Source organism: Cyprinus carpio, chromosome A14, assembly GCF_018340385.1.
Source record: "Cyprinus carpio isolate SPL01 chromosome A14, ASM1834038v1, whole genome shotgun sequence".
In the NCBI taxonomy this organism is placed as follows: Eukaryota; Metazoa; Chordata; class Actinopteri; order Cypriniformes; family Cyprinidae; genus Cyprinus; species Cyprinus carpio.
Window position 1 is genome coordinate 26857449 of NC_056585.1, and position 21874 is coordinate 26879322.

Consider the following 21874-nt stretch of genomic DNA (forward strand, 5'->3'; position numbering starts at 1 on the left):
GCTCATCAAGCCTGCATTTATTTGAACAAAAAATACAGAAAAAAACTGTAATATTGTGAAATATTATTACAACTTAAAATAATAGTTTTCTATTTGAATATACTTTAAAAAAAAAAATTTATTCCTGTGATGCAAAGCTGAATTTTCAGCATCATTACTCCAGCCTTCAGTGTCACATGTAACATCCAGTCTATCACATGATCATTTAGAAATCATTCTAATATTCTGATTTATTATGAGTGTTGGAAACAGTTCTGCTGTCTAATATATTTGATTAATAAAAAGGTTAAAAAGAACTGCATTTATTCAAAATAAAAAAAAAATTCTAATAAAATATATTCTAATAAAAAAAATTTTCTTTACTATCACTTTTTATCAATTTAACACATCCTTGCTGAATAAAAGTATTGTTTTTTTTTTTTTTTTTTTTTATACTGATTACTGACCAGTAGTGTATATTGTTATTACAAAATATTTATATTTTAAAAACATAGTTTCTTTTTTTTTTTTTTTTTTTTAATTTTTTATTCATCAACGTATCCTAAAAAAAGTATCACATGTTCTGAAAAAATATTAAGCAGCAGAACTGTTTCCAACTTTGATAATGAATCATCATATTAGAATGATTTCTAAAGGATCATGTGATAATGATCCTAAAAATTCAGCTTTGCATCACAGCAATAAATGATAATTTAAAGTATAATAAATTTAAAAATCAATTATTTTAAATTGTAATAATATATCACAATATTAATTTTTTTTCTGTATTTTTGATCAAATAAAGAAAATGACAATTGGTCAAAATACAAATTTTCCAACAAATTTTCATTTGTTGTGATTGAAAATCAGGGTTATTCGATAACATACCAATTCCTTAACTCTTCTGAAGTTAAAAATTAGTATTGTGTTGTCTAAAAATTTAAATAAACATGTCTGAAAACATGCCATCTTTTTGTTATTTTGACCAATTGTCATTTCATGCTCTAAATGACAACATTTTTCTTTAAAATGTCTTCAGTCGTTTACAGAATAAAACAAAAATTGTGTTACTCAAACACATCAAACACAAATCAAGCGAGCGGTCTCTTAATTTATTTTTTGAAGCTGTATACTATATATATATATATATAAATCATATATATATATATATATATATATATATATATATATATATGATTTTACCCACAGTAATGTCAATTGCATAAAATTTGTTTTTGATCCATTGCTCTTATTCACTTTGCCACATGTTGACTTGATGTCAGATACTTTAGAAGTTTTTAAAATCTGATGGTGGCGTCTAAAAACTTTTCAATATCTGTGATATTCAATATTTGCAAGTGTCTATTTGTCCACAAATCCGACAAAAACAGACAAAGTTCTGTGTTTCCGACTATCTGCAAAAAAAAAAAAAGAGGACTTGACTGATAAAACACACGTATGCAGACAACCTCTGCACTGATCATCTTACCTTAGAAGGGTTGAAATTGACATTTTTAGCGCTGCCATGCTCATCGCCTGAAACAGCCGGCTGGTTGTTAAATCCTTGCTTGACGTTCAATGCTGTCAACTCATCCTAACCAAGAGAGAGAGAGTTTCGGTTACTAAATGGCTCATGCATGCATTTCTCATTTTCATGTCAGTGTGCTGGAGAGTTAATCGAACACCAGAGAAGACAATCACGCTAACGAGATTTCAAAAGACGACAAACTCTGCATTCAGACAGAAAAACCTGCACGTGCAATTATAAGATGTCCCATGCAATGCTAACAAATAATAAGACTTATGATGCACTATGCATATAATGAAGAGATATTCAAATATACTTTCATATGCATTTTCTGTTTCTTCTATTTGCTGACATCTGAGACTGTTTCTAGCTAGACAGGAACTGTAGGCATCATATGCACATTTTTTTGCATGCATAGATCATCAATGTAAAAAAAAAAAAAACCATGGTGTCCAGAAATGCTGCCTAGCTAGACAGTTAGGTTATAAACTTGTTAGGTTTTAAAATGCATACATGATAAACATCAACTCAATAGAAGTTGTCAACAAACATAAACACCCCGACAGCACAAAACAGGCTATTAGGACTGCTTACAACTCATTTAACGTTATTTATTTGCAATTAACAGCTTTAATGCTTTCTTAAAACACATAAAGTATTGATAATAACGGTTGTAGATTTCATGAGGCCCTTTTTTAACGGCGCTGGAGCGATGAAAGCAGCTTTAAATAAAAAGCTCGATAAATACATATTTTAAAGCGGGGTTAAACCAATAAAATGAGCTCTTTTCTCTTTCTAACCATCTGCAACAGCAACCAAAGATGAAGAGCGAAATAATTTGAGACATAAATGATGTTTTTCTGTTCAGCTAAGCGAGCCGTTGATTTCATTGTTATTGGCCGTTAGCTGAAAGCAGGGCCTGATCTTAAAAACACGCTTTAAATCGCTTTTTAAACATTAAATGTCGCTACAGATGAAGAGGGAAGTCGTCTAACCTCCTTTTGCTTCGGGTCCTGTGGATAAACGTCCGGAGGACCGAGTCTGGGCCGTTTGAGAGGCCTGTGTTCGTAGCTCAGAATGCCGAAGGCAGCCATCATCCCCGCGGCATGTCAGCCGGTGTGTGGCCGATCCTGAGCGCTGCTGCCGCGGCTAGAGCTCCGCTGCTTCACCGCTGCTTCCGCTCCGACGAGAATGATGGGTAAACACAAATCAACATAAAAGTCCCGCCAGCACAACAAATGGAGCTTCTTTTATGGTTTTTACTTTCTCGCAGCGTCTGTGTGGTTAATTTGTATTGTGTTGTGATTTTTGATGAATTATCTTATTAGGCAAATTAAAAATGTTTTTCATGATTACTATTTAGGATGATAAAAGTCCTAAGTGAGTGCCATGGAATCATAAAAACATTTTCATAGTACATAATATTTATGCAGCGTTTGTCTCTATATAATGTATGCCATATGTAAAAAAAAAAAAATAAAATAATAATAAAAAAAAATACACGGTAAAATACTAGTGCTGTCAAATGATTAATCGCGATTATTCGCATCCAAAATAAAACTGTTTATTTGCATACCATACATTTATGATGTATATATAAATACACAAAATGCATGTATATATTCTAAAAATATTTGCATGTATATATATATATATATATGCAAATGTGATTAAAAGATGAATATGAGACAAAACTACAGAATCTCACATTTTATTATTAGGTCTTTCGACACATTCATGTTTTACCAGATAAAAAGGACAGCACTTTTAGAGTTCAACCCACTATTTGATGTGAGCATAAGTATTCAGTTGAATTTAAGGCAGATGTAAAAGATTATAAGCTAATATTTAGTTGCAGATCCCTTGCGTGCAATCAGAGCAGTGAGTCTGCAACCCATAGACATCACCAGACTCTTGATCTTATGCTTTGAAATGCTTTTCTCCAGCCTTTAATGCAGCCAATTCCAACTGTTGCTTGTTTTGGGGAGTTTCTGTCTTCAGCTGGTAAAATTATTTAAATCTGGAGATTGATTTGGGCAATCTAAGACTTTACATTTCTTTGCCTGATAAAGTCCTCGACTGAACTGGCAGGGTGTTTTGGGTCACGGTCCTGATCCAATATGAAGTGCTTTCTAATGAGTTTGGTGGCATTTTCTTGAATATTGGTAGCCAAGATTATTTTGTACACTTCCAAATTCATTCTGCTACTGCCATCATACATTAAGTCATAATTAAAATGAAGAGGTCCTGTTCTAGAGACAGCCATGCATGCCCATGCCATGACACCACCTTCCACCAAGCTTTACAGATGAGCTTGTATGCTTAGGATCATTTGCAGTTCCCTTTTTCCCCACACACTTTTGCTTTCCAGTCACTTAAATAAAGGTTAATCTTTGTCTCATCGGTCCATCAACTCAGTTCCAAAACTCTACTGGCTCACATTTGTGAAGAATCTTGCCTTTCTATTTTTTTTGTGCTGATCAGAGGTTTGCATCTTGCTGTATCTTCTGTAATTCTGTGTCAAATTCTCCTGCAGACTGTAGATTGTCAGAGCATCACCCCAGCTTTCTGGAGGCTGTTGGTGATTTTACAGACATGTATTTTAGGGTTCATTTTCACAGTATGTCATCAACTACTGTTGTTTTTCTCAGCTGATCAGGTAGTCGTTGGTTGCTGATGTCGCCGGTAGTTTCCAAACTCTTGATTTCTCCATGCCCTTTGTTTTTCTTTTAGTTCTAATTGACTTCCTCTTTTCTTTTAGCATCCAAATTGCTTGCTTTTCTCGACTTCCTCGTCTTCATCCTGGATTGCGTGTGTCATAATCGAATGCAAGACTTAGAATGCAGAAGCAATGGCTATAACTAATAAGACACATTCCCTGCTTTTAATATCTGAAGAATTAATGCAACAGGACAGAGCTGAACACTTAGAAAGACCTGTGAGGCAACTGTGTGTGTATATATACACATATATTATATATATATATTATATAAATAATATACATACATACATACACAAAATATACACAGTACACACATCTATATTATGTAAACAAAAACTTTGGGTGCGATCACATCAAAAAATAATGCATAATTAGAAATGACATGAAAATTGAAAATTTAAGTTATTAAAACACACACACACACACACACACACACACACACACACATTGGGTTGCCATGTTTTATGGTGACTTTCCATAAACATAATGACTTTTATACTGTGCAAATTGTATAGTCTATCCCCTTTATTTATTGATTGATTGTTTGCATTTTTACATAAAGAAATGCACAACTTAATATGATTTATAAACAGTTTCCCCAAAAAGTGTCTCCACAAGGTCAAAAAATAAAATAAATAAAATACTATGGTTTACCTGAACCACACACACACAAAACCGTTAAATGTATAAATATAATCTTTATTCAATAAAGCATTTTTATAACAATCATAAAACAAGTGTTCATGAAACAACCACAAAACTATAATCTCTGAATCATAAAGAACAAGGCAACTCTTAATGATTAGCAAACTGTATCTAAGCTTATGAACCAATTTCTCTTTATCTTGATATTTCCAAGATAAACATATAAACAGATATCACACAGTATGCCATATATAGTTATACAAAAATATAAATAGACCTTCAAAGGCCTTGCATGTTTCAGGTACAAACATTTTCACTGTGCAATTTTCAGCCTGGAAAATAAAAGCAACCAAGTCATCCATTCCTGAAGAGTTCACAAAGTGTAGTCTTGATATGAAGTAGTACAGTCACTCCTCAAGAATGAATGAGGTATCTAGCATTAAATTCTTCCCAGCCTCCACTTGTGCATGAAACGACCTTGATTTCAAACATGAATTAAAGTCTCTTTGGGTTCCCATGAATCTTCGGAGGATATAATCAACCCAGCATAATGAAAATCAATGAAAGTTGTAAGAATTTTTAAATGAATTATTGCATATTTTCGGCACTAAAACACTATTTGCACCATGCTTTTGACAGATACCTGCTAAACATATAACAGCAGAGGCACAAAACTTACACAGTATTAGTAAAAACAAAAGCAGAAGTAGATAATGCAAAATAATTCTAATAAAAATAATGGAATGATTGATATGTGTGACTGATCTTCTGAAAACTTCAGATACATATAAGGCAAATCAATCGGTTACCTTACGGTCGATACATATCTTGCATACTTTTACACAGCAAATAAATGCTGAAAACAAATAGATTATCAGTGTGCAAAATTTACTTCCACCAAACGCAGGCAGAAGGAAGTCTCGTATGAGAAACACACTCAATCAACACTTGTTCAGACTGACTTCTGCGGCAGGCAGAATAAAGTGCCTCAACGTGAATGTTCCCATCGGAAAGCTCTTCTTCCTGACATCATCCACTATATAAACTCAGAATCTCTCTGTGTGCTAATAACAACATGATCATTGTCTTAAAGTACAACAAACAAACGGACAATCTCAGTTTGAGCAGCGTCAAGGATTTCAATCTTCTCAGCATCTCTGGATGTGCTGCTGAGTTCAGTGCCTGCTTACTTCTTAGCTGTGACTAAGCGTTTCTTCTGCTGCCTCCATCATGGCACGAAAGCGGGAGTTTTCATTGGCCAGCAGCTTTGAAGGGGTGTCAAACTCCAAAATCTATTTCAAAGAGGAGAAATGTCACATCAGCATGACTTTGACTTACTAGTGTATATGCAGTCCATACTGTGTCTTATATGCAGTGTTTTGACACAAAATATCAAACCAAGTGCAATCTCTAAACAAGTGACACATTATGATTTTATAATAATAATTATAGTCTGAGTTATAGAAAGAATACATCCGATATATGCATTAATGGTTTGAAAACGTCATTTCAGTTTCATGTGTTAATGTTAATTTGACAGCTCTCTCTATGTATATACTGTATACACTGCATTTATAGAATTAAATGTTTAACACAATTATGTTTTCACATTCACATCATGTAAGATTCATTGTGCTCTGTGAGATTTCTACAGACTGCACCTTTGAGTTTGATCATCACATTAATTGAATTTGAATGTTATATCTATGTTTTTATCAGTATTTTTTTTTTTTTTTGTGGATGCTTGAGCTGTTTCTTATAAATGCACTTGTTTTAATGTTTCATGTCTATGAACTGACACTTAAATCATAAGGGTGAGAGATACTGACAAAAAACGATTTCAATAATTTTGTAGATTTTGTCGATATCGATAACTAGATGAGTGTGTTTTTATGCTGGTGCTTAAGGCCTGTCATGACTCCCAAAGACAGTACGACAGTTAGTGGAAGCTAGAGATTAAGGTTTATAAAGTTGTAAATATGGATCTTTTTCTGACACAAATAGAAATCTTTTGTAACAATATAACTCTTTACTATCACTTCTAATCAATTTAACACACCCTTGCTGAATAAAAGTATACATTTTTCACACAAAAAAAAGAAATAAAAAAATATAGACCTCAAACTTTTTAACAGTCGTGTATATTGTTACAAAGAATTTCTATTTTTAATAAATGCTTCTTTTTTTTTATTTAGCAAATAATCCTGTAAAAATATCACAGGTTCCAAAAAAAAAAAAAAAAAAAAAAAAATAGCAGCAAAAACTGGTTCACATCACAGGAATAAATTATATTTTAAAGTATATTAAAACAAAACAAAAAATATTTTAAATTGTAATAATATTTCACAATATTACTGTTTTTTTTATTAAATAAATGCAGCTTAGATGAGCATCTGAGAGACTTCTTTAAAAAAAAAAAACATAAAAAATCGTACTGATCCTAAACTTTTATATAATGCACACTTTTCATAATCCGATCAATTCCAGATGGATAAAATGTTTAGTTTCTAAATTTTACTAACCCCCCAGAGCCGTGTGGACTTCTTTTATAATGGATAGGTGCATTTTTTTGGACTTCAAATTTTGGGCTACCATCCACTCCCATTATAAAGCATGGATTAGCCTGGATATTAATTATTATAACTCTGACTGTATTCGTCTGAAAGAAGAAAGGCTTGAGGGTGACTAAATCATTTTTGGGTGAACTATCCCTTCAAAACGATTTCTATGGACATTTTTACCTTTTCTAACCTTATTAGATGTAAGCTTAATCTTACGGTTAATCGGTGTATTTATTTAGAATAATAAGACACAATAGGAGTGTTTGCAGTCTTTGGGGTCGCTGTATCATAATTATTAAAAAAGCAGCAGATGAAGATGGAGACCGACCTGCCCCTGGTCCAGGACCATGATCCTGTCACAGTTCAGCACAGTGTTGAGGCGATGGGCGATCACCAGAGTACTGCAGCCACTGAACGAGCTGCGAATGGTGTCCTGTATGAGGCGGTCTGTCTCCGTGTCTATAGCAGCTGTAGCCTCGTCTAACAGCAGGATCTGAAACACACATCACAAGATTACATCCAGCACAAATCTGGGATCACGAACGTCATCATCAAAATCTGTTTAATGGCCAGTCATTTCTCCAGCACTGTAATGCTTTTTAGAGCATTGTGTGTGTTGATATACAGTACAGGTCAAAAGTTTGGAAACATTACTATTTTTAATGTTTTTGAAAGAAGTTTCTTCTGCTCATCAAGCCTGCATTTATTTGATCAAAAATACAGAAAAAAACAGTAATATTGTGAAATATTATTACAAACTTAAAATAATAGTTTTCTATTTGAATAAACTTTAAAAAAAATAAATTTATTCCTGTGATGCAAAGCTGAATTTTCAGCATCATTACTCCAGCCTTCAGTGTCAACATGTAACATCCAGTCTATCACATGATCATTTAGAAATCATTCTAATATTCTGATTTATTATGAGTGTTGGAAACAGTTTCTGCTGTCTAATATTATTTGATGAACAATAAAAGGTTTAAAAAAAACTGCATTTATTCAAAATAAAAAAAAAATGTCTAATAATATATATTCTAATAATATATTTTCTTTACTATCACTTTTTATCAATTTAACACATCCTTGCTGAATAAAAGTATTGATTTTATTTAAAAAAAAGACAAGAAAAAAAAAATTACTGACCCCAAATTACTGACCAGTAGTGTATATTGTTATTACAAAAATATTATATTTTAAAAACATAAATTCTTCTTTTTTTTTTTTACTTTTTATTCATCAAAGTATCCTAAAAAAGTAATCACATGTTCTGAAAAAATTATTAAGCAGCAGAACTGTTTCCAACTTTGATAATGATCTCATCATATTGAATGATTTGTAAAGGATCATGTGATAATGATCCTAAAAATTCAGCTTTGCATCACAGAAATAAATGATAATTTAAAGTATAATAAATTTAAAAACAATTATTTTAATTTGTAATAATATATCACAATATTACATTTTTTTCCTTATTTTTGATCAAATAAATGCAGGCTTGATGAGCAGAAGAAACTTCTTTCAAAAATATTAAAAATAGTAATGTTTCCAAACTTTTGACTTGTACTGTATGTCTAGCTGAAACGGTGGCAGGATTAATTGAATGGCTTGTCTTGTCATTTTTAAAATAGCCAATAGTCTATGATGATTTTTGATCAAGTAAATACACAAATTATTCAGATATATGATTATTTTTTAAGTTGTCTAAATTGGTGGTTATCAACCCAGAGGACCTCAGCAAACGTTTAAGAGGGCCTCTCAATGACTTAAAACAAGACCAAACAAGCAGAAACAACTAAAAATCAGATATTTCTTATTTCACTTCTTCAAACATACAAACAAAAAAACAAATAAACAATTTTTAAAAACCAGGAAAACCTTGATATATGAGCATCAAGTTATTTCAAACAAACAAACAAATAAAAACGTAAAATCCACAGGATTATTAATAATGGATACACATTATTCTAGTTATGCCATGCTCTAAATTAGAGTAGAAACTATGAGTAAAATATATTTTTAAATCACAAAAGAAATGTAAGGGTCATGTAAATTAAATGGTTTATTTTCAGTGACATATTTTACAGAAACTAGGAGTATCCATAGATGAAAAGACTTTTAATATGATGCCTTGGAGTCAAAATGTTGAGAACAGAGGAATCATTTATCAATGTGGATGATAATCAGGTATCACTGATGTAACTCCTGTGCTTTACGCAAACTGTTACATCATGTCCCGTTCTCATATCATTGCACAGATAGTGTGCAAATGTTTACAGTATCCGCAAGAGAGAAGACTTTGGAAAGAACTCTATACTTGTGATTTTTCAATAGATGTTCACTGTCTGCCATGTGGTGGCAATGTTTCACTATTTTACAACAGCTGAGATTCGCCAGTGCTTCACAACAGCAGGAGAAAAACAAAAAACCAAATAAAAAAACACAACCCAACCAAACAATAAAATAAAATACAAACAAACCAAACAAACCAGTTCATCCGATCCAAATTAAAAGAGAAGAAGAACGCAACAACTTAAATTTAGTTGTTGATGACATGATCAATAGGAAGCCACAACAAATCATAACAGGAATAATCTAGTAAAATTACAACAACAATGTTTAGTCTTCACAAGAACAATGGGTTGAGGAGCAGCGTATCTGATCTCAGCGGTTACCTTGCTGTGTCTGAGAAGAGCTCTGGCCACACACAGCAGCTGTCTTTCTCCCACCGAGAAGTTCTCTCCGTTGTCCGTCACCTCTGAATGCAGTGAATTAGGCAGCCGGCTTACCTGAAAATATATCAGCATGTTGACAAGCTCTCAGACACAGCTACTCCAAAGCCAATACAAAATCAGTATGAAACTTTAATATCACGATTATAGTGACCAGAAGATCACGGTTATCACGGTTAAAATGTGCTGGAAGTGTTCAAATAGTACTCTTTTACAAACACAAATAAAACGAGCAGCACTGTGCACTTTTTTTTTCGTTGGTTAAAAATGGTTGGCTGGAGTTTTAAACACACAAAAAACACTGCTGTGTGATTCACAACATAACATGTTGTTACTAACGTAACTACGGACATTGCTTAATGCTGAACACACGTATTTACCACAAGTTTTTTTTTCAAATAGACCGATAATCAAATTCAGTTTTAATGATAATTAAAATATATTAAAATGGTAATAATACTGACCATTGGGACTCATTCCTAAGTCAGACTTAGTAAAATGAATCCAACACGTTCTGCTCTTACTCACCATGTCCTTAATGTGCGTTTTCTCCAGTGCTTCCCAGATCTGTGCATCTGTATATTGATCCCAGGGATCCAGATTTGATCTGTTGGATCAAAAGAACAGCATTTATTCAAAATAGAAATCTTTTGTAACAATATTACTCTTTACTAGCACTAATCAGTTGTGACCCTGGAGCACAAAAGCAGTCTTAAGTCTCTGGGGTATATTTGTAGCAATAACCAAAAATACATTGTATGGGTCAAAATTATAGATTTTTATTTTATGCCCCAAACATCATTAGGACTATTTCAGTAATAAGATCATGTTCCATGAAAGAACAATTTTGTAAATTTCCTACTGTAAATATATCAAAACTTAATTTTTGATTAGTAATATGCATTGATAAGAACTTCATTTGAACAACTTTAAAGGTGATTTTCTCAATATTTAGATTTTTTTGCACCCTCAGATTCCAGATTTTTCAATCCTAATAAACAAATACATCAATGGAAAGCTTATTTATCCAGCTATCAGATGATCTCATCTTTCTAAAAACTGACCCTTATGACTGGTTTTGTGGTCCAGGGTCACAATTTAACACACCCTTGCTGAATAAAAGTAAACATTTTTTACAAAAAAAAAAAAAAAAAAATATTATAGACCCTTTGAACAGTCGTGTATATTGTTACAAAGAATTTCTATTTTTAATAAATGCTTCTTTTTTTCCTTCTTTTAACTTTTTATTTATTAAAGAATCCTGTAAAAATATCACAGGTTCCAAAAAAATATTAAGCAGCAAAAACAAAATAAACATCACAGTAATAAAATAATACACTGAAGTATATTAAATCAGAAAAAATTATATACACCTTTTTTTTTTTTTTTTTTTGTTATTTACCGTTTTTTTTTTTTTTTTTTTTTTTTTAAATTAAATAAATGCAGCTTAGATGTGCATCTGAGAGACTTTAAAAAACATTAAAAATCATACTGATCCAAAACTTTTGAACGGCAGTTTATATAATGCACACTTTTCACAATCCGATCATTTCCAGATGGATATATAAACGCTACATGTTTTTTGTCTGTTTCAACATGTGAAGTACTGTATGTGACTGTGTAAGTGAAATGGGTTGCATCCTTTTGACTCCAGGAATATGATAACACACGGCTAGTCTTGGTAAAGTGACGTGGACCGTACCTGACAGTACCCGAATGAAAAAGAACCGGCTCTCTGTGGGGATGACTGACAGCTTGCTCTCCAAGTCCTCCAGGCCAATGTGAGCGATGTTGACACCATCAATGATGATTGTCTATCCCCGGCTCCAGCTCCACTAGTCTGCCCTAGAAGAGTGCGACCGCCCTAGTGAAGATTTCCCTGAAGAAACAACAAACCTGTGTCACAATCTATTCCCTCCAACAGTAATACGACCCACAGTAGAGACGAACACAAACAACATCTGATAGGATAAAATAGCCAAGTAGACAGGTGTACCTGAACCCGTTCTGCCAACTATCCCTACGGTCTCCTCTGGAAGCACACTAAAGGAGAGATTCTTCAGAACCAGAGGAAGGCCATCCCGATATCGCATTTCCACATTCTGGAAGGTGATTCGTCCTTCTTCTGGCCAGCTGGAAGCAGGAGCGGAGGAGCCGCAGATCTGTCGAGGGCCTTCGCTTTCCAGGTTCTGAGTGAATAATGATTATCTGCATTATTTTTAACATAAGAGCAGCTGCGGCCATTAGTAACTTGAACGTGCGAGGCTTCTGGTGTCATTCAGCTGTACAAAATAGCCTGTTATGCTGCTTGATATCGCAAACTGGTATATGGTATTAAATTATTTTAACAGCAGCCAGGAGGATCATTCTGCGTAGCGTCTTCAGAGTGCGATTTTGGTGAACTGGTTCAAGCAGTTCATCAAAAAGAAAATGAAAAATAATTATTCAACCACAAATCAACACAACACCCAATACCCAAAGCCCTAAATCTACGGATAATAATATTATAAATAATGTTCAGTTTCTTGCACAGACTGATCGTTTCGCTTCATAAGACCACAATATATCATTATATGTTTCGGGAGCCAACGAGTGTTAATGTGTCTGTCCTTGATATGCTTTTTTTTAATTCTCAAAAACGAGTAGTGGCCGCTGCTGACTTGCATTTTAGGACATCACACCAAGGACCACAGTTTTCAGCTAAAAATCTTCTTTGAAAAGCTGTTCTACAGAAGACACGTCAAACCCGTTATGCTCCCCATCTTGGGTGGCCATGAGAGTGAGTAAATTACCCAGCCAATTTCATTTTTTTTTCAGGGAGAACCATCCCTTTAAGTTTAATTATATACCCAGGTATCATAATGCAAGGTGCAGCCTGTCGACTATACGCATACATATGTTTCAGCTGCGTTCAGTTTTGGGATTTGATTCTCAAATTAATCAAGAGCTGCTTTCAATGGCATCAAAGAGCAGTTGTACTGCCCGCGTTCTTATTCTTCTAGTTTGATTTACCTATCGGTAGCAGCTAATGAATCGGTTAGTCTCAGAGAAAAACGTACTTTTGCATGACGTGCAAAAAAGAACACGCTGTGTAAACTTTGTCCTTCAGAACTCAGCGAGACTAGTATTGGCTTCACTAATCAGTGTAAAATGCTCTCCTCCACTTGGGCGGCAGCTAAGACAGCTGTACTGCTCTGCTTTGATAAGAGCCTCCTGAAACACGCTGTGTCATTCACTATGATGCTCTGTCTGGCAATAAACGCGTGCCATGAAGCCTGCTGAGCGTGATGTAGCCGGCTCACTGTGCAGCGCGCTGACCGCTGGGCTCAGCCGCCTGTGCAAAGTAAAGAGCTGATGTCTTTTGTGCGCTGTGTCAATTGAATAACAAATGGTCCATCTGTTTCTATTTGCCATTGACACAACCAGCACGCACGTGTCACAGGAGCTTCTACCTTTATGTAATGATTGATCCGCTCCACTGATGTAAAACGGGCTTTAGCTTCGGTTTCAGAAAGCAGCCTCACGGTGAACTGAAACAGGCCGGTTAGCTGGATGTGGGAAGGGAAAGAAATGGGCAGTGAATAACAATTGAGCAATAGTAAGCATTGCAAATTAATGATGGCACAGTAACAGTCCTGCCCTACAAGCATCCCCACTCATATACAGTATGTGAGAGCGGCGCACCTGTACGGCGTAAGAGATGTCCGCCAGACCGCGGCTAAAGCAGGCAGGGAATGCGGCCGTGCATGAAGACGATGAGGGAAAGAGGGCGAACGGTGGTGATGAGAGGCAAATGCTGTATGAGGTCCAGACGCACAGCCAGCCAGCGCATAGCACAGCTGAACAGATAATAACAATCTTGGTTTGTGTCAAGCAGGGCTTGATTCCTGGTGGAATATTACCAATATTTAGCCGAAGTCCTTAGTTTGTAAGCATCTTGTATATCTATCTATATATTTATCTAAAAAAAATAATAATAATAAATAATAAAAATAATAATAATATTCAGTAAAGATCATGTTCCATGAAGACATTTTGTAAATTTCCTACTGTAAATATATCAAAACTTAATTTTTGATAAGTAATATGCATTGATAAGAACTTCATTTGGACAACTTTAAAGGTGATTTTGTCAATATTTAGATTTTTTTGCACCCTCAGATTCCAGATTTTCCGATTCTAATTAAACCAGACCATCAATGGAAAAGCTTATTTATCCAGCTATCATGATGATTTAAAAAAATAATAATAAATAATCATATAAAATAATAAAAATTATACTATAATATACGAATACATATATATATAATATATATATAATCTATATGTCAGATTATATAGTATATTATAATAATTATATTAATTTTATATATATATTTTTTTTCAGTATATTAGATATATACCTATATTGTATATATTTCTTGTATTTTAATTTTTAGATTTTTCGTACCTAACAACGCCCCTTAGCTGTTATAAATTCACTGTAAACCATGGCTTCTTGGTCTGGGGCTTTATTTGCTTTTTAAAAAGAACCTAACAACCTCTATTTGTGAAACTGTTTGTGTCTTGAAAAGTGTGTATTTTTGTTATTTCCTTCTGTTCAAATGAAAGCCACTAGTTTTAGGCATATTTCATTGATTTTTCTGATGCAATGCCATTTGTGAGTGAGGCTTGAGTGTTTGTCTATGTGCTGTTTGAACTTGTTGCAAACTTTCTGGGGCCACGGTACACGCAGACCCTCAAGTAAAGCGTTTTCACTTCAGTGTTTGTCTCAGAGAAAAGTTCTGCAAAGTCATCTGTACATTTCTGAATATTAAATATTAACTAAGTAAGAACCCACCCCCCCAACCGTAAATCGTGGACAGTCTCGGCTATTCAGGCCCTTGCAGACTGCTGGTGATATGAGAGGTGAAAGGGGATTGGCTTATATTTTTTTCCAGGCGCTTCAGCTCACGAAGGAGAACCCTTTGGGTAAAAACAGGCTCGGAAAAGTATATTTTATATATATATATTTTCAGTCCCCGACAAAAAGTCAGCCAGGGCAGTGAGAATACGTGAGCGGCGATGCTATACGGCTGAGTTTTGATCAAAGCTCTGGGCTCATCATCTCATCTGCTTATCTGTGTGGCGTCACAGAGCGGCTGTGATGTGACAGTTAGTGGGCTTATGAGATGGAGGCCCACAGGGGACAAAAAGCAGTGTAGAACTGAGGGGATCTTCCTGGCTGAGCTGCAGTCATTTCTGGCTTCTGAACTGATTGATTTATATGGGGCTTTATGGGGCTCGTCACACGTCAGTGCTTATGCAGGCAGGACAGCGGCGTTAGGCAGAGCCAGGCCATTATTGATGAGAAATCAGGCTGATTTCAGCTTGTACGTGCATATATGAAAATGCATTGTTTGTGATGAATAATAATTTTATTAAAAAGAGGCCAAGCGAAGGAGGACAAACTTGCCCTTGAAATGCTTCATCTAAGACAGATACTATGAAAATACATGTATAGGGGTGGTTCTGTTGTCTTTTTAGACATATAAAAAAAAATAATAATAATAAATAATAAAATTATATATTTTCTATCATAATTGTTTATTTAAAATTATTTAGCATTTTACAAAATTAGTCTAGAAATTGTCACTCAGAATTTGCTAGTGAATTTTACAATTACAAATAAATGACAAGAAAAAAATTAATAAAACATGAAATTTAGAGGTAGACAACAGAAATAGCATTTTTTGTAAAACATTCTTCAATATTTGTTTTATTTACAAATTTTTACAGTCTATGTTCTGTATAAACATACAGTACAGACCAAAAGTTTGGAAACATTAATATTTTTAATGTTTTTGAAAGAAGTCTCTTCTGCTCATCAAGCCTGCATTTATTTGATCAAAAATACAGAAAAAAACAGTAATATTATGAAATATTATTACAACTTAAAATAAAGTTTTCTATTTGAATATACTTTTAAAAAAATAATTTATTCCTGTGATGCAAAGCTGAATTTTCAGCAATCATTACTCCAGCCTTCAGTGTCAATGTAACATCCAGTCTATCACATGATCATTTAGAAATCATTCTAATATTCTGATTTATTATGAGTGTTGGAAACAGTTCTGCCTGTCTAATATATTTGATGAATAAAAGGTTAAAAAGAACTGCATTTATTCAAAATAAAAATAAAAAAAAATTCTAATAATATATTTTCTTTACTATTCACTTTTTAATCAATTTAACACATCCTTGCTGAATAAAAGTATTGATTTTATTTAAAAAAAAGAAAGAACAAAAAAAAAATACTGACCCCAAATTACTGACCAGTAGTGTATATTGTTATTACAAAAATTTTATATTTTAAAAACATAAGCTTCTTTTCTTTTTTTTTTTTTTTTTACTTTTTATTCATCAAAGTATCCTAAAAAAGTATCAAATGTTCTGAAAAAATATTAAGCAGCAGAACTGTTTCCAACTTTGATAATGAATCATCATATTAGAATGATTTCTAAAGGATCATGTGATAATGATCCCTACAAAATTCAACATTCTCAGTACTTTGCCATCACAGAAATAAATGATAATTTAATGTATAATTTAAAAAACTAATTATTTTAAAGTTGTAATAATCAGATTTCACAATATTACTGTTTTTTCTGTCTTTTTGATCAAATAAATGCAGGCTTGATGAGCAGAAGAAACTCTTCAAAAACATTCAAATAGGTAATTTTTTCCAAACTTTTGGTCTGTACTGTATTATATATATATATATATTAGGGCCTGTCAAAATGATTAATCACGATTAATCACATCCAAAATAAAAGTTTTTGTTTACATAATATAACTGTGTGTATACTGTGTATATTTATTATGTATATATAATACACACACATGCATGTATACTATTTAAAGAAGAATATGTTATGTTTATTATTAAATATATTTATATATACTATAAAATATAAAGAATCTAAATATATAAATGTATATACAGTGTAAATATTTTCTAAATATATAATTATATGTGTGTGTTATGTATATATACATAATATATATCACCCTGTACACCCATACATATATTATGTAAACAAACTTTTAGGGATTGATTAATCGTGATTAATCATTTTGACAGCCCTAATATAATATATATTATATAATATATAGATTATATATATATATATATATATATATACTATATATATATATATATAACATATAAATTTAACCATTTAACCTACACTATTTATAACAACACACACACAAACACCACACACACCACACACACACACCACACACACACAGTATATATATATATAACCCTGAAACACTGAAATATTTAAATTATTAATATTTATTTAAATAAATATTTACATTTCAAGTAATATACTTAGACAAAATCAATATAATAGATAAGAAAAACATTATAAATTTTAATGAATATAGAGATAATGTTTATTATCTTTATTGTCTATAATGTTTTTGGCAGATTTGGAACACATATATTTGTTGATTAATCAGCCTGACCTATATATTTGGTTCTACTTGTTACAATGATTCACACTTATAAATCTGTAAGAATTGAATCAACTGTAAGAATTTAACCAAACCTGGAGATGCGGTTGACGATGAAGAGGAACACCCCTAAAGGAATGATGGAGAACAGGAACCAGGGAAAGACAACGCCCACCACGCCCAGGCAGAACAGCACTAATGTCACATTCTGGAGCAGCATTTCGGCTTGCATCGCCAGACGCACGTCAACTACGCACAGAGGAAGAACAGAGAGTGAGAGACCGAGACATCAATACCCTTCGAGAAGCCCCCGTCATCCTGCATGTGAAAGGATTTGTGAAGAGAGAGAAAGAGAGAGGTTCCTCACCCTCATCCATGTCCCTGGAGAATCGGTTGAGAATGCGTCCCAGGGGTGTTGTGTCGAAAAAGCGCATGGGGCTCAGAAGTAGAGTCTTAAATAGTTTATCATGCAGAACCGAGGCTGCCCGCACAGTGCACTGCAAAAACAACAACAAAACACACAGAACACTGTTAATAATGCATGCACCCAGACACAAGAAATGCTAATAAATGGGCTGGTGATTAAAAAAACCTATAAAATTCTTTAGTTAAGGTCCATTATGCAAATAAACAGCTCAGGGATGCACACAAACATTTACACAGCCATAATAGCTAGATTTATACAGGGGGAAAACCTTGGCACATATACAGGAATGCTTCTGCTCTGTGAGGCCCTGCCTGAGACATCACACACATCCTCAGGAAAACAGGTGAATACTTTGATATTCACTGAAATAAAGACTTTGCACGGCCCATTTCAGAATAGCAATAGCTTAAACAATGTTCACAGTCCTGGTTAGAAACAATATATGATTTAAATTAAGAGGACAGAGAGACCACCTTTTTTGGTGCAAATGAAGGTTATTTAACATATATAACATATTTAATATCAGTGTTGATGGAAGTTACTTTTAAAAGTAATGCATAACTATATTGCATTACTCCCTGAAAAAAGTTAATAATCGTGTTAATTTTTATGGAAAGTGATGCATTACATTACTTTTGCACTACTTTTTCTCGTCTGGGCTGGGGATTGCGTTGTTTGTTTTTTAATATAAAAAAGTTATATTTTTGGCAAATGTAAATAAATAAGCCTCAGGCTGAAGATACTAAATACATAAAAGGATTTTGTGATAACATTTAATTATTGCAGGTTTGTGTAATATTCTGAGTTTGTGTTTCATTGTTTTTATTCATTTTGATGAATACTGGATCTGTTTTAATATGCGTTGGTTTAGTATTGTGTATTGGTTAAGTGAAAATGTGTGTTTGGAGGTTTTTTTTCACAAAGAAATTAATACTTTCATTTAGTGGTGATTTATTAAATTCAGAAGTGACAGTAAAGACATTGATGTTAAAATACTGTCTTTTATTCCAGATTATCCTGAAAAATAAAATGTTTCCACAAATATATGAAGATCCTGAAAAATAAAATGTTTCCACAAAAATATGAAGCAGCACAACTGTTTTCAACATAATAATCAGAAATGTGACACTGAAGACTGGAGTAATGATGCTGAAAATTCAGCTTTGCATCACAGGAATACATTATATTTTAACATACATGAAAATAGAAAACTGTTATTTGAAAGTGCAATAATATTTCATAATATTTACTATTTTTATTATTGTAATTTTAATCAAATAAATGAGGCCTTGGTGAGCCTAAGACTTCTTTTAAATAGTGTAAAGATAAATGATAGTGTATATTTAATACATTAATATATATAAAATGATAGTGTCTATGTTAATACATAAATATATATATATATATAATATATATATATATATATATCTATATATATAAGTATAATAAGTCATTTACAATAAAATCATTTTGTTAATTTTAAGTGAAGCAGGGAAAAAAAGAAGTGACTGGGATTGCTGTGCAGTGCATCAGAAATAGAAAAAAAAACATTGTGAACAGTAGGCACATTCAGACAGGCCGAGCACTTCCAATGTAAACAGCTTCGTTAATTATGATGAAAGCGATCTAATTTTGGCCTAATGCACAGACCGTACCAGGATAGACAATATGATGTCACTCTTAGCACTTTACACAAATGTGAATGCATGAACGTCATCACTGCAGTAGCTCATATCAACACACGGTTACGAAAGTGCAAATATTCTCAAATACATGTCAGGAGACTTTTGAGAATACACCAGACATGCCTTCATAACAAAATCCCTCATGTTATGCTCATGGGAGAACATGTTACCATTCGGATTTGATGCTTTCTGGCACAAGGGGACAAATTCATTCCATTAATGGAATATGTACAGTTCCCAAATTTGCAATCTTACCTCTGGGTAAAAAGAGATTAGCCATCACCGAGGAATTAGTGAATACAAGTGGCAGACAATTACACAGACACATAACCTCTCTAATGTGCTGTCGGCTCTGCTTAATGGAGAAGAGGGCACGGGGTCCTGAGGGGACATGTATACTCAACCCCTCCAGCTGAAAGTCAAGACACTGGACAGATAAATGGATTTAGCCTGCAGGCAATTTCAATTAAAGAGCAGAAAAAAGTGAGAGAGAGAAAAGCAGACACTATGTCATGGATGGCAGAGCAAGGATTCGGTGAAGAAACGAAACTGAATTTTTTTTTAATGATATGCGAGCTTACATTATCATTTATTATGTCACTCACTTTGCAAAAAAACAAACAAAAACACGTCTTGAGAGTCTAGAACCATTGACTGTGTGATGAAACCTATTAGAACGCAGTTAAAATGACCCTATCATTCAAGTTATGAAAACAAGAAATATATTTATAATATACGATATAGTTAAGTTATAATAACACACTTAAGAGTGCCACATCAGTGCATGAGTGCCAATGTGATTTTGATTATATAGTTAAACAAACAAGAAGTTAATATTGAGTAACAATTTAGACACAATTTTGTCCGTTTGTCTCTGTTTCGCCGATGAAAGTAGTTCCAATCAAAGCCGGAGCGGAACATTTGTGCATCTTTCTGAATGAATCTGTTTTTGAACAAATCATTTGAGTCAATGACTCAATGATCCACTCGCTTTGTTTCTAAATAAATCACTCGTTTTGAATGAATTGTTTGAATGAATGATTCAATGAATCACTCATTAAGACAGGGACTTGCTGCCACCTACTGGCGGTTTTAGTGTTGTGTTTATTTAAGTACCCAGTGTTGGGGAAAGTTACTTTTAAAAGTAATGCCCGAAAATAAAAATTACATTAAAAAAGAAGAAACTCCCTAAAAATTAAAAAAATAACGTTTACTTAGTTTACTTCTTTTTATGGAAAGTAATGCGTTATGTTACTTTTGCATTACTTTTTAAAACTGGGCTGGGCTTGCCTGTTTGTTTTTAATATAAAAAGTTATATTTTTGGCAAATGTAAAAACCCTTTCACATCAAAAGTTAAATGAAGAAGCCTCAGGCTGAAGGAAATGTAAATTCACGTCTGTCAGTAATAGGACGCAGCTCAAACAAACGTTTCAGCTGTGCTGCCTTTCTGGATGGCATGAAGAAAAGGATGCAAGGGAAGAAAAAGTTCAACAACACGCTTCAGTGATAAAATAAATAAACCAACTATTATGTTTATCTGAAGTCATGCTTATTCCAGTTATGATTGAATTGGATAATCGAAGGTCAGCAGCAAAGACTGTGATTCAATACATAAAGGATCGTTGTGTTATTTAACGTATTTAATTAATGCAAGTTTAGCATTCATATGAGTTCGCATCGTTTTTAGCGATTTTGAGGAATGCTGAATCGTTTGTGTGCGAAAAAATGCTGGAAAATGTAAATGCATGCTCACATAAGTCTAGAACTACAGTAAGATCATGCTCCTGATCACTCACTCCTGATTTCTCTCATCATGAGGAACAGGAGAGCTGTCAGGTCAATACGTGAGAAAATGAAGTAACTAGCTTTACTTACTTGAAAAAGAACTAGGATATTTTTAGTCTCTCGTAAATTAAAAAGTAATGCACTGTTACCCCCAACACAAAAACACACTAAGCAAAAATATTGTTTAATATTCCAAAAGACCCAAAACATATCGTATACAGTACCACCACTGTGGGAAAAATGCATTAATTGCGAGCCCCCTTGACATATTAACCTGCTAACTCCTAGTTAGATTCAGGCAGTGATGAA

General features: G+C 33.3%; 1 protein-coding gene and 1 pseudogene across 1 annotated transcript in view; both read right to left on the reverse strand.

The window, feature by feature from the left end:
- Positions 1–2742, reverse strand: part of LOC109109726 (mediator of RNA polymerase II transcription subunit 12-like) — a 38642-nt gene extending 35900 nt beyond the window's left edge. Inside the window, 2 exon segments of the mRNA XM_042770419.1 lie at positions 1469–1573; positions 2503–2742. Of these exon segments, the coding sequence (XP_042626353.1) occupies positions 1469–1573; positions 2503–2604 (207 nt within the window). The 5' untranslated portion in view covers positions 2605–2742.
- Positions 2743–4907: 2165 nt separating this feature from the next.
- The window catches only part of LOC109078540, a 42836-nt pseudogene continuing 25869 nt past the window's right edge, over positions 4908–21874 (reverse strand).